The sequence below is a fragment of the Lathamus discolor genome, chromosome 3 (genome assembly GCF_037157495.1).
Source record: "Lathamus discolor isolate bLatDis1 chromosome 3, bLatDis1.hap1, whole genome shotgun sequence".
NCBI classification, from domain to species: Eukaryota; Metazoa; Chordata; class Aves; order Psittaciformes; family Psittacidae; genus Lathamus; species Lathamus discolor.
In genome coordinates this window covers 77,253,182-77,266,915 of record NC_088886.1, presented here as the reverse complement: position 1 = coordinate 77,266,915, position 13,734 = coordinate 77,253,182, and the positions used below count along the sequence as shown (strand labels likewise).

The window sequence follows — 13,734 nt, the reverse complement described above, 5'->3', positions numbered from 1 at the left end:
AGCTGGCTGATTCCACTTAAAAAAACCCAAACAAAACCACACCAGACTCATATTTCATGAACATTAATAAACTCATAAATCATACCAGCAAGCAAAATAAAACCTAGTAAGGAAAACCAAGTCAGAGTAACTGCAGTCAATCAGGCAGTTCCAGAGAACCATGACTTAACAAGAGGAAGTAATAGAAAAACCCAACCTGGCTCCTGTCCTGATGATGTTACTGCTGTGTTGTTTGCCATGAAAGGCATGACAAAGGAATAGTACGTAGACAAATTATTGCAACAAAAAATTTTACTAGATCAAGAGGAACATTTAAGGCATAAAGAGGCATAAAGACTTTCCACCCGCCAAGACAGAAGATGGAGAGCAGGCAAATTTTCAGGTTTAGGTGGTCTGCATTTACCATCAGTAACTTGGATGGGAATATACGAATCTTGCTGCCATGTCTAAAGCATCAAACTTACATAGAAGAAAATGAATGAGCCTCTCAAAGGCTTTAACTTACTCTGCTGTCAAACTTTTTCAGCACTTCTTATCACAATGAAATAATGTTTTGTCAGTAAATTATGATGACTGCTAGTTCCAAAATGGTAGAATAATAATTCTTGCAGTAAACTATTACAGGAATCTTAGGGTGATCACTGTCTCCTGATACAGACTTCGGTAGCGCCCGTTCAGTCCTTTTTCATGGGCTAACCCCTGAAACAATTCTGCAACAAAAAGCATGCAGAATATATACAGAACCCTTAACAGGGGGAATGAGGACTGACTAGTTAACTCTGGATGCAGGAAACAAAACCCAGGAGCCTTTGAAGTAGTGGATACAGACATTACTTACACTGCTAGATTTGGAAGATCTGGAACCAAAGGCCTGGATCAACAATAATCACACAAATAAAGCAGAACAGTGATGGGTGCTTTAGTGACACTAATTGTATTAAGCTGACAGGACAAAAGAATGTCTGCCTTTCCAAGGCCCTATTGACTACAACTGATATACACACAACCCAGCAGAGCAGTGCTCCCACTTCCCCAGCTATAGGTATTTTGCAATTTATGGACAACGGTTTACTCCTAACTGCGGGACCTGGAGCTGGAATTATGCCCCAGATAGAGGGGGATGTTCTCAAAAGATCCTTTTCTAGCAAGAGACTGACTACACCCCACAGGCTGACAGGAGAACAGGGAAAATCTTACCAGAAATTCGTCCTCTATTCTTGTTGGGAGGTTTGTTTCTAAACTATTAGGAGCAAGTTTCTACAATTTTTAGACTATTTATTCAGTATCTACTTTTGTTGCATGAGATATATTCATTAGCTTAAACAGATGCTCTGCCTCCATGGTTTTATTTCCAGATTGTTTTATTCCCCATCAGCCTTTGGTATATGGGGCAAAATATACTCAGCTGTTTTAGCTGCTCCTCCATGTCCTCAATCGTAGCTCTCAATTCTTTTTTGCAATGGCATAGGTGGGGTTATATTGAACATGCTTGATCTTAATAGTTTAGTCTCAGACAGAGAGGACATTTTAATTAGTTTTCTTGCAATAATTAGATGCTGGAGAAGCTTAACAATCCTTTAAAAGTGTGAAATGCACTTCCCATACAGAAAGCCTAAGCTGCGCATAAAAGCAAAACCACGTCTATCGGGCCAAAAGACAGATATTGAATGAATTCCTGAACAAACAATAAAGTTGCCTGCCTCAAGGAAAAAGCTGGACTAGTGAATGACATCAACAGGAAGCAAGCAACATTATCTCTTCCTATCACTCGTGTTCTCAGTTCATTGTTTTGATAAGCGCTCTGATCACAAGGGGTCCTAATAGTAACATGCTGTCCCTCAGCAAATAACATACTTCCATGTTTGCACTTAGCCTGTTACGCTTTAGTAGAAAAATAAAAAGGGAAGCTGGCCTTTTCAAATCCTTAAATCACTCTATTTTCAGTGATATAAAGAGCACAAAAAAAAAAATGAGGATCCAGGAGAAAAATACAGCAAGAGGTGAAAATGTTAGTTATTACTGACCAAAAGCCATTTCTAGCTACACCACTTCTAGGACTCCCTAAAGGCCAACAGATTTCCACAGTGAATGTCATCATCATAAGCTGGAGAAAAGGAAAATTTCAACTGGAAGTTCGGGAAAAATATTATTTGCTGGAAGTCGTAAAGCACTGGGAACATTACCCAGTGAGATTACAGAAACCTCATTCTTGGGGGTGTTCAACACTTGACCGGCAAAGTCCCTGAGCAACATGATCTAACCGACTAGATCCTGCTGTAAGCATGAGGTTGGAGTAGATGATTTCCAGAGATCCCTTCCACGCTCTATGATCCCATGGTTTCATTCTTAGGCTGATGATAGTCAGTCGAATCTCTTGCACTGGGTCATGTGATTGCGCCAGGTGAAGTACAACTGGCCTGATTTAAGACAGAGTATGAAGATAAAACGCCCATTTACAGTGCGCACAATAATCTTGCAGTAACACCTGAATACTTTAAATTCTCCATACCAGCTCTTTGGCAACCAAAGTAAAAAGCCTAATTAACAATAGCACTTCGCTATTGAAGAACATTCCAAAGAAAACAACAGCTATTTGTTGACTGTATCAGCAAAACAATTACCTGGAATTTCCAGAATATTCAACAATGTAAAAATAAGAATCAAGTCAAGCAATTTCACCGAAAAATCACGCCAGATTAACAGAAGTGCAAATATGGGGTGGGATGAGAGGGCATGTCAGACTTTATTCTAAGTCTGACCAAGTAACTATGAAATGAATGCACACTGACCTCTAAGAGGAGAGGCACTACCTGCTGCCCCAAATTTACAAAATAATAGTGCTATTTAACTGATGAACATCCGCTGTAACTGTCAGATAAAGGGGTCAAAGGAAATCTGGAACGAAGATATGCAGAAGACAGCTTTTGCCTTCTGCAAGCGTAACTGGTATCAGAAAAGCATGCAGACGACAGCACAGAAAGCACCAGCTATGTGCCAGCTGGGTCAAAACCAGAGCAGAGCAGCAGCTAACACAGGAAGCGTTACTTTACAAGAGATCTGCTCTCTCACATGCCCGCTGCATAAATGAAACACATGAAAGTACAGCTGGGGCTGGAACATTTTTGAGGGTAGAAAAGCATTCAGAATTATTTCCTTTTCCACTTGTCCTTCCTCCAACCCTGTTTTCCTCATCAGCCTTAGCGCAGAGGTGTCAAAATGCCTGTTATTCTCCCAACATGTAAATACGCCTATCTCTTCCTTTTGGAAAATCTGCATGGTCCAGTTGATTAACAGCCTTGCTCTAGCTCTAGATCCTGCATCCATGTCAGCTTCATTATCCAAATAAGCGCTGTTTAAACTAGTTCAAACGGTGGGAGAAAACAAGCAAGCAAACAAAATCATCACACGAAAAAACCCCTCTCAAAATCCCACAGAAGCACAACAACCAACTTGCCACCACCACACTTCTGCCATCCTCAACTCTACTGTAGGCCTTTATCTAGTTAAACTGCAGCTTCAGATGTAACCATTACACTTCTGCTATGCACAGAAGAAATGCACGTGAATTCTCAGAATTAACTGAATAGCAGGTCTTGAAAGAAAAACTGCAGCCAACTTCCAAATTCTAAGTGTTCAAGTGATAACATCTGCATAAAACAATATTAGATACTAGTAATAAAGTAACTTCTAACTGCATGAAAACCAGAGGGAAACGGGGCATTTCTATTTTGCACGCAACAGTCTCTAGAATGAGGAAATGGTAATTCGAAAAGCACACTGGATTCAAAGTAGGCAATGTAGAATGCAACCAACTATTCAACACACCAGGACAAATAACAGACAGAAAGTGAGGTTCTTCATGACCCACCCTTTAAAAGCACATCATTATACATACTACTTAATCATGCATTTTCTAGACTGGGTAAGAGGTGTGGAACAGACAAGATACTAGCATGACAAAATAACTAAACTTTAGATCACATTAGATTTCTACCTGATTAAAAGCTTCTTACCATCCCTGCAACTACTATGGACATTTGTGACATTCAAATTCCTCAAGAGACCCTGAACTAAAGATAAATCATTAGCTGTATTCAGTCAAGCCAGGAAGAACTCTGCTGGAAAAATGTCTGTTTTCACTAGAATAACTGCTTCTGAACTCCTGCCAGAAAACTACGGAAATATTTAAAGAAAATTAAAAAAATAAAATAGTAAAAACCTACAAACAATGTTTTGGATACTAAAACAATAGATATAAATTATAATAAACTATGACGCTCATCATTTACTACTTTGCTCACAGCTAACTACCACACATCAATGACATGTATGTATCAAGACCGAGAGAAATAAGAACAACTGGAAACCCAACATTCTCTATCCCCTTCCCGCCCACCCCCTTCTGACTCCATTGCTTTTTATTCGTCTACCCACCCCACTGGTCTTTTGACACAAATGCACAATGAAAACCAGTAAGAGCCAAACTAATTCTACAGTAAATCACCTGTGGTTCTCTCTTTGTACTTACTACTCTTCTACTTTTCCTTTTCTTTATGGCTTTTAGAGAATAAACTCTTCTGATATGTGATATTTTATGTACAATAAAACATACAGCTACCTTTAGAAATGTCGTACAAGTAACTGCAGTTTATAAAATAACCTACCAGAAAAGCTAAATCAATAGTTACGGCCACACTCAGTATAGGCATGATTCTAGTGAAAAAATCTTGCCTTGGAACCTTCACATTATAAATATGTCTACTATTTAGTATCTCAAATAAATTTTCATGGAAAAAAAAGTAAGCCTATGACAAAGGGCAAGTGCTTTGCCAGGAACCCAGATTCAACTAACTGTTGTTCAGACCCCACAGTTGCTACTACAAGGCTGTGTTTTCAGACCATTCTTGCTAAGCATGACTTATTACAAGCTATACTGCTCAAGTCATGATGCTCAGGATCAACAGTTACTACCATGGCACTGATACCATTTACCCACGTATTCTCCCAGTGACTGAATTAGTATCTTCAAAACCACACAACTGCGCAGTGACATTAATATCCTACCACACCATGACATTTATAATCAAAAGTAATGGTGAGAAAGTTCTCCTACTTTGACTTTTGCTTTCAACTTTCTAAGGTAATAGTTCAAATTTTTCAAAGAGAAAAATAACTAGATTATTGTACAAGGTGTTTAAGAAATCTTAGGAAGGTTTTCAATGGCTGGTTTAACCAAATCTGCTTATTCCACCTACTTCTCCAGAACTTTATCTTTCTTAGAACGGAGTGCTCACTATCTCACCACCTCCAGTCTCAAAAACGTGTTTGAGCAAATCTGTTCTCCATTGAGAGAAAAAAAAATACAATAAAAATCAGCTTAAAATAAATTTATTAAACAATACAAAAATAAGCATGCTGGAAATCGAGATACATAAATAACGTACAATGCAAATGAAAAATGGAAAACGAGACAGGTAACTTAACAACTGAGGCAAAAGGTACAACACAAATGCTAAAGTAAAATTTTAAAAAGCATTTACATTTCTAATGAAATGTTAATGATGCTGACAAAGAAAAACAAACAAACAGCTAAAATGCTTGAATATCAAGAATTGCTATTACTGTAGCACAGGTGAACACTAAAACCATTGCAGACTTCAAAACATTCAATGACTAGCCTCTATCACCGCATTCTTTCAGACCCGCTCACCAAACACAACGTAGACATAGGTAAGATGTCATGGCAGGCCTAACCATGCTCCCCCGCTTCCTGTGTACCCTGCCACCAGTACAAGCCATCTGCAGGCATGGCAGGCCAGAACAAAACACTAAGTGTGGGCAAGTTACACAATAAGGAACCTCCTCCTGACCTCTCCTGGCTAGAGGCTGGCTTAAATTCTGAGACAGGCTTCAAAAGCATGTATTACAGAACTGTAATATATATATATACACGTATCTATCTCTAAAGATTGTGTAAGGTGTACCCTAAATATTCTTATTATGCATATTAACAAGCTAGTAGTTTCCTTAATTTTAGATCTCCCATGCAGGACTTGTCTCTACCACGAGTTTTGTAGATAACTGATAAGCATAAATACGGTAAAGATTTTTAAGTTGAATATGGAAAATTATTCCATCTGGGTTTCAACCACATTTTTAGAATTAGCTTCAAATAGTACTAAAAACCAGAAAATTATATGTGTAGAATTAGATCAAGCAAGTCCTGCATCATACACTTTCCTTTTTAATTGAATCAGTAATTTAACTAGTAACATGTAATCACTGTAAATACCTTCCAGTATCAGCAGTCACCTTATTTTCCCTCTTGCAGGTGAGGGTATTTCAGGTTAAGACATGTTGTTTTGCAGGATCTGTATACTTGTTTTGTCTCTGTAACTACTAGCGTACTGTAAAATCTTCAAACAGGTGAAACATTTTTGTAATTTAAGACTTTGCCTTTACTTCAGTTTATTTTCAAGATATGCACTGACAAACCTGACCTTATCATCAGCGATAAGAGTATAAAACAGCTATTACTCAGCAATTTATTACTGACAATATTACTAACATCTGCATCACAGATTTACCTCTTCATCTCAGTAAGACTTCAAATTCACTGAAAATAGATGTTCCGTATTGTTTTGCTTAAATATTTTAATCCTAGGCTTCAAAGACAGGAAGTCCATCCTTTTACAACACCCTACTAGATGAAGACTATTCAGGGTTTAATCAGAGCTTATTTCAAATGTTTACGCAGGACTAACAAAACCTAAACAGCAATTAAGAACAGCCTGCTTTCTCAGAGAACATTAGCTTTGCTTTATGCATCCTTCTGAATTAATAAACATTCAGATGGGTCAAAAAAGGGGCAGGAAAAAACCTAACTCTCCCTTTATGCGTAACTCTCGTAAGAACACACTCTGAAGGTTTAGGTAACTAAGACGGGCAAGGGGGGAGAGAGAAGGGGTGGAGGTGTTATTAAGGAATTATCTGTCTGCGTCTTTTAAAATCCTCAACAAATACCATTTATTATTACTTGGATGAGTTTTCTGCAGTTGTATAAACCAGGACGCTGCATGATATGTACTGGGGGTAGTGCCTATCAAGTTACCTGCAAACTTATAAAGGGCAAAGCTTTACAGAGAATAACTTTCTAAGATTTTTAGCATCATTAAGAATGTCAAGAATTTAGCAAGTCTGTGCCCTCTGTCCAGCATTGCCTATTGAGCCTATTTGAAGCTTACATACACCATGCCAAGCTACACCCTACTCAAGAGACTAAAAACGATTATCAAGTGCAGATGAACAAATGCATTGCCTGTAGAAGAATGCAAGTCCTGTTTCTCAGCAAGCTGACAGAGGTGCAAACTCACTAACACTTTAAAAAGTAGCAATTATGGATAACTCTTAAAAAATTTGCTCATGTGATAATTTTTAAAAATATTGCTGTCATATATGAACATACACACACATAAGCAGTTGAAAAATAAGTTAATTGTAAACAATTTTGATAGTATCTACCTATCTGCTTTCCTCTGAATATACTTCCTGTTCACTACTCTGTTGGTTGCTGCTCTAAACCCAAGATTGCTGACATTCCTCTCTAGGGTGGAGCACAGCATTATTAGTAAGGCAGACTTCTGAGTCATAGCTACCAGCTGGCAGCACAAGCAGCTAGCAAGACACTCAAAATAGTTTGGTCAGAAATCTTTCTGCTGCATTAGTCAACTTGCAAACAAGGCAGGGTTCCCCCCCCCCCCCACCTTCTCACAGTCCTCCCCAGCCATTTTTGTTCTTTTTATTTAAGTTTTAGCATTAATAATTATTAAAGGTTTGATAAAAAAAACCCAAACAAGATATTAACCTCACCAGCATGGCAAAGGATCCATTTCCGATCATAACAATCTGAAAGCTCATATTAAAAAAAAAAAAATGGTAATACCATGACTCAGAATCTATCTCCACTTAATAATTTAGAGATCCATGAACTTCCTGTATGCTGCTGACATTATTTTACTTTATAGTTTAATCCAAATTCTTCTCTCTTTACATGCTGAACCTGATCACAGGACACATCACAAGTTCTTGCTTATCCTTTAAAGTTAATTTACTTAAAATTCTCAGATATAAACAAACAGATATACACAAAAGCGGTATATCTTTAAAAACATTCAGATTTACCTGTTTATTTTCTTTCTTTTTTTTTTTTTTTTTAAGCAAATGTTTTTTACGTAACTACAACAGTCAGTTAACAGCTTTGGGTTTTGTTGTTTGTATGTGCTTCCCCCCACGCTTAAGCTTTGACAGTCTTTTTGGTATAGCATACAGAATTTACACAAAATGTATATATAAAAGAAACACCAGGCAAACAATATTCAAATCAAATTAAAGCTAGAGATGTTTGAGGGTTTTTAAAAATGAAGATTTGAGTGAAACTAGAACCCATTCGTTTAGGTTTGCTCTCCCCGACCTTCCATTCTATACACTACGGTTCTGGAGATGTCCTCGTTTGATTCAGGTGACACTTTTTTCCATACTGTTTCTTTTAAAGCAAGTTCTTGCTGGAGATTCTCATAGTCCATTGGTCCAAACGAATGCTAGTTGTTCAAGCAACATACATTATTTATTAGTGTATTTGAAGGAAAAAAATCCATACTTGCAGTCAAAGCTAACAGACTCAAGTTTCTCACCTCTTCACATAAAACTCCTATTTTCCCTTTTCCATTTATAAAAAACTCAAATTCCAAATTGGCTATTTTTCAGATGTACACATGCAAATAGAAGCACTTTAAAAATCATTCTACCGTGTCTTCTCCCACTGAAATCTTCATGCCTTAGTTAAAGCATTAATGATAATAAAAGCAGAGCTTTTCCTTATCTCAAGCTCCCTCACACTTTCCTCTTTTGTACTGTAGCTGGAGTGGATTCAGTTCATTCCCAGAGATTGCTCATACTGCTTCCTTAGAAACAGGCACTTATCCACAGCACTGTAACACCTGAATTCACTGCCTGTGCAACTCTCGCAAGATTTGTGGTCTCAGAGTTATCACTGCAAAAAAATGCTAAACACATCTCATGCACTGCAGCACAGCACAGAAACGTTAGGCCCACCAGCTGGTCAAATCTTTATTAAAGGCAACCAGTACAGTAAGACTCTGCAACTTTTATCAGATACCACATATTTAGTCTAGCAAGGGAGATGAACTGCATGATACGGAGTTACAAATCTAGTATGAAATTCTACTATACAAAACCCCGTGATAGTGTGGTCCACCCAAGTAAGTGTCCACTAATAATGTAAACTAGGTAGGTTATATGAAAGCTTTGATGCAATACATGTCATTGAGCAATTTTGCATTTAGAGAAGAACTTTCCATATTTCTCCTAATGCCTACAAGCAATGCTCACCAAACGCACATATTAACTTACCCGCTGATCACCACCTTCTCTGCGAGGATCAAGCTTTTTTGCAAAGTGTCTCAAGTTATCGTAGTTATGGAAATTGCACAGAGAAACCAGATCCTGCAAATATTTAAAGAACATGTATTATTATTATTTGCATGACAGTCACACGCATATTAAGATTCTAATACTACTATCACTTGCGTTTTACATCATAATCTAGTAACTTAAAACATTAATGAGAAGGTTATTTAGTAAGTTAAACACCAATGTCTACAAGCCCCTCAAATATGATACAACGATATGATTAAGTTCTAACAAAACCATTAAACTCATTTTTAAAGAGGTACCAAGCAAGTAGCAATTTGCAGAATACCCATTTTAATATATTTCTACTCCAGCTTTTTCAAACACTTCAAGAAAGAAGAATAGTCTGGGTGAGTCCAGTTCATAAAACTTTAATCAAATGGATGAAACAAGAAAATGTGTGACATAATGGACTTTAATTTAAATTACTACATTAAACATTATAATTACAGGACTTTGCCACGCTGATGTGTTTTTAAATGTGAATGTTATATTCATGTTACTTGTATGCCATGATCATCAGGTTTTAGGTCATATTATAACACAAAAGCAGTAAGTCCTTTGCTAACCTATTGTTCTAGGATTTTGTATTAAATTATATATCAAATTTTATATTAAATTACCACGACTATTTCATACAAACCTTTAATATACTTAAACTAGAATTAGTGATTTCTTAGTACTCTTAATTGGCAGCTGTACAGTTAGATAAACAGAAATATTAACAGTTAACTGCTGCTTATCCACATAAACTACACCCTTGAAGAGCCTGGTTTGAACATTAGCAATCGTCTTATGTTTCCTATAGGGCTCTAAATAGCTTACTATTCTCTTTTTTGAGATTCTTTCCCCAGTTTGTAATTACTTTATTGGTATTACAAGGTAATTTTAGGAGAGAAAATAAAGACAATTTTTACATCCTTCTCTCCCACAAAACATCTCTATTCATCGCTACAAAGTACTTGACAAAATCTTTCCTGCATCTAATGCTGCTATAAACAGACCATCCACAGTCCGTTCCAAAGCAAGAGATGAAGCTAGAAACAGCTTGTCCAAGTGGGTCTGATCTATGAAGACATGTTTCATGTCAGATTGTTTATAAAAATCACTGAAAAATACATCAGAATTACTGTATTTCATTAGAATCTTTTCCTTTTATTGTAATGAGAGTTGCATTTCCAGTGTTTTAAAATTGTTTACTTAATGACTGAAAAGGAAAATGAGTCTGTAAATAGAGGTCTGCACCTTCTCCTGCAGTACACAAAGACCAGCTCTTTGATTACTTTGTGCAGTGTTCCTTTTAAAAGCCTTTCCATAATAAGTTTCTCCAGTGTTTCTGGCATCATATTTTCTTAGTGCCCACTGAATTAAGACTGTTATCTATTACTAAGATGAAAAGCCTCTTCTTGGACTTTCACCCTTGGATCAGATGAAACTTGCTATGCGTGGAAGTCTAACAAATCAGTATTTAATTCGCTCAGATCTCAGCATACTAACTGAAGCTCAGTAAGCATCAGCTGCAAAAGGATAAAACAAAAAAAAAACCCAACAAAACACACACACACCCCCAAAAGGCACTAAAAGCAACGTAGCTTACATGACAAAAGTGAATTCCTTTAACACTGTTGCCCATCTTGTCCAAAGGAGGTGACCAGCACATCAAGCCCATGACATTAGGAACAACCAGAAGAATCCCACCAGCAACTCCAGATTTTGCAGGAAGACCAACCTATAGAATAATCAGAGAATTGCTTTCCTCTGTGAACATTCTTCACTATTGCAACCCAGTGTATTAGGTATTTCACTGAAGATTATGATGCAGCATTGTACAATGTAGATCCGGAAAGCGCCTGAAGCTAGGAAAACATTATTTATCTCTTTTCAGATAGACAACAACCTGAAGCACAGTTTGTGGCAATCCAAAGTACATGATCATAAAAATGATTAGCTCTGAGTAACAGAGTCAGTAATACAGTGAAAAAGACAATTAAGTCCTTATAAAAAAGCAATTATGACTAAGCAGCAGTATGCAAGTGTTATCTGTCATGAACAGTTTGCAAGAAGGTAATAATACAAAGCTATACAAATAAAAAAATACTGACTGGGAAAAACAAAGCCTCAAGAAAACAAGAGTCTGTCCAGGAAATCACGCAATAACCTACTTATTTATAATCTAGATACAGATATTGCTTTTTCAAACAGGAATTAACGTGTCGTATGTCCTCACAGCTCTGTGAACAGTAGCTTTCAGGTCACAAAAAGCATCATAATCAAGTTGATGTATATGCAGTAAGGAAAAATTTAAAAATGCTCAAAACAAAATGCTGAAAACAAGTAAGATGCAGTATATCTCGAAATACTTACATGTAAGAAACATACTGCTGGAAAACAGGACAGTATATATGCTGTGTACGACGGCCACTTTTACAACATGAGGACAATTCATGAGCCCAAGTTAGTGAAGAAAAAGCAACTATCCGCAAATGCTTTTTGCTAGGCTTTCTGCTATTCTTTTTCCCAGATAACAGGATTTCTTCAGTTAAGGTGCTTCTAGTTGCTTCTGTATCATGAGCTTTCTCTCAGGAACAGCCTTTCTTAAGGGACAGTATTTATGTTTCAACATGAAAAGTATGCCCAAATGTAAGTGCCATAAGATACACTGTACTAGTAGTGCCATGAATATTAGGTGAAATTTTCCAATATGGAGTGTTTAATTTCTAAACAATTTGTGCAACACCCTCTCCTCTTCCCCAGAAGCAAGCAAGCAAACAAGCCCTGGAACATGGAAAACACCAGCACAGACAAGCCTTCCTGGTCAGCTGTAACACATATCTGAAAACTACTTACATGGAAGGCAAACTGCCCTGAGAAGTCATACATGCCACAGGAATGCATTAAACTCAAGGTATTCCGGACTGCTTCAGGACTCAGTACTCTTTCACCAGTGATTGGGCAAAAGCCACCATTAGCCAGAGTTGCTGCCATCACACTTGCCGATTCACATGTTACCTCTATCGAGCAAAGCTTATGAAAAAGAAAGAGAGATTATAAGAACTGACACTTCTAGCACAGTAAGGCCAACTACAGCAGGATCAACTATATGTCTCTAAAGAAATAACATCTCAAAATAACATGTAGCTTAACAATCATTACAGATTATGCTAGCCGAATCAATTAATATGGTCTGAATCTTCCTACTACAAAGATCCCAGCAACAGTGTTTGTAAGCCCTCTTAATAGCCTGGGACAGCATTTTTCATAGGTTAGTGTTTTGTTCAATTCCTCCCCCCACCCCCCTTTATGTTCCTTTGACAGGAAGAGGTGTGGAAAACAATCTCAGTATTTTGCATCTGCTTAAATGGCAAAGCCACAGAATGACTGGGTTTAGTGGTTTTTCAGTTTGAGTTTGTTTTGTGTGGTTTGGTGTTTTATTTTTTTAAGCCTTAGAAGACCCCCCACATTATTAAAAGTACATTTGAAAGCTGCAAACTCTAGCACATGCAAATCTTAATGCCAGCACTTCCTGCTGATGCAGCCTTATTTCACCTTTCTCTCATATATACTTAATGATATGTTAATGATACAACCACACGATAGTTTCTCCCAGGATCCCTGCTTCAGTACAGACTATACATACTTTGGTGACAGATCAGGAAATGTGATATGATGCCATCACCTGATGCTGCCTCATTTCTGCAGAAACCAAAAGATAAGCTGGTTTCAACCTGAAGCTGAAATGCTACTCTGAAAAGTAAACAATCTAGTGCTTGTATTCTTGCTTTTGCCAAACAGACATTACATGATACTTCATGAAGTTACCTAAGCCAAGTTTGCATGAGTAGTTACTACCTGGAATTCTTATTTTCCCGGTGCCAAACTCAATACATCCTAGTCCAATCAACTGGAGTTGCAAATCAAGAGATTGTCAGAGACGCATCTAAAATGGCAACTGTGTTTTAAACATATGAAGTATTACATAATATCACCTACTTTGAAAAAAAAGTGTTTCTAGGTTCTCAGTTTAAGCACCTGCATTTTGTACCTCGGTTCTCTAAAATGAGAATTATCCGTCCTCACTTTACAGGGATAATAGGGAAAAAAAGTTTATTCCTGCTCAGAAAGGTCACAACTTACACGAGGGAGGGAGGAGCATCACACAAAACCCAAAGAAAAGGAATAACTAGCCTTTTAAGTAGCATCTGAGTAAAGTGTTGCAAAGCAAGCACTGCACAGGGAGAAGAAAAC

General features: G+C 37.3%; 1 protein-coding gene across 2 annotated transcripts in view; it reads right to left on the bottom strand.

Annotated features, from left to right (window-relative positions):
- The window catches only part of GLS (glutaminase), a 64,476-nt gene that overhangs the window by 14,982 nt on the left and 35,760 nt on the right, over positions 1-13,734 (bottom strand). The window contains exons 12-15 of one of the 2 annotated variants that reach the window (XM_065669936.1): positions 12,337-12,513; positions 11,087-11,218; positions 9,430-9,522; positions 8,157-8,597 (exon numbers count right to left, since the gene is read on the bottom strand). In XM_065669936.1, coding sequence (XP_065526008.1) covers positions 8,451-8,597; positions 9,430-9,522; positions 11,087-11,218; positions 12,337-12,513 — 549 coding nt within the window. In that variant the 3' untranslated portion in view covers positions 8,157-8,450. Of the gene's footprint in view, positions 1-8,156; positions 8,598-9,429; positions 9,523-11,086; positions 11,219-12,336; positions 12,514-13,734 lie in introns of those variants that run through there. The other variant, XM_065669934.1, reaches the window with a different exon arrangement.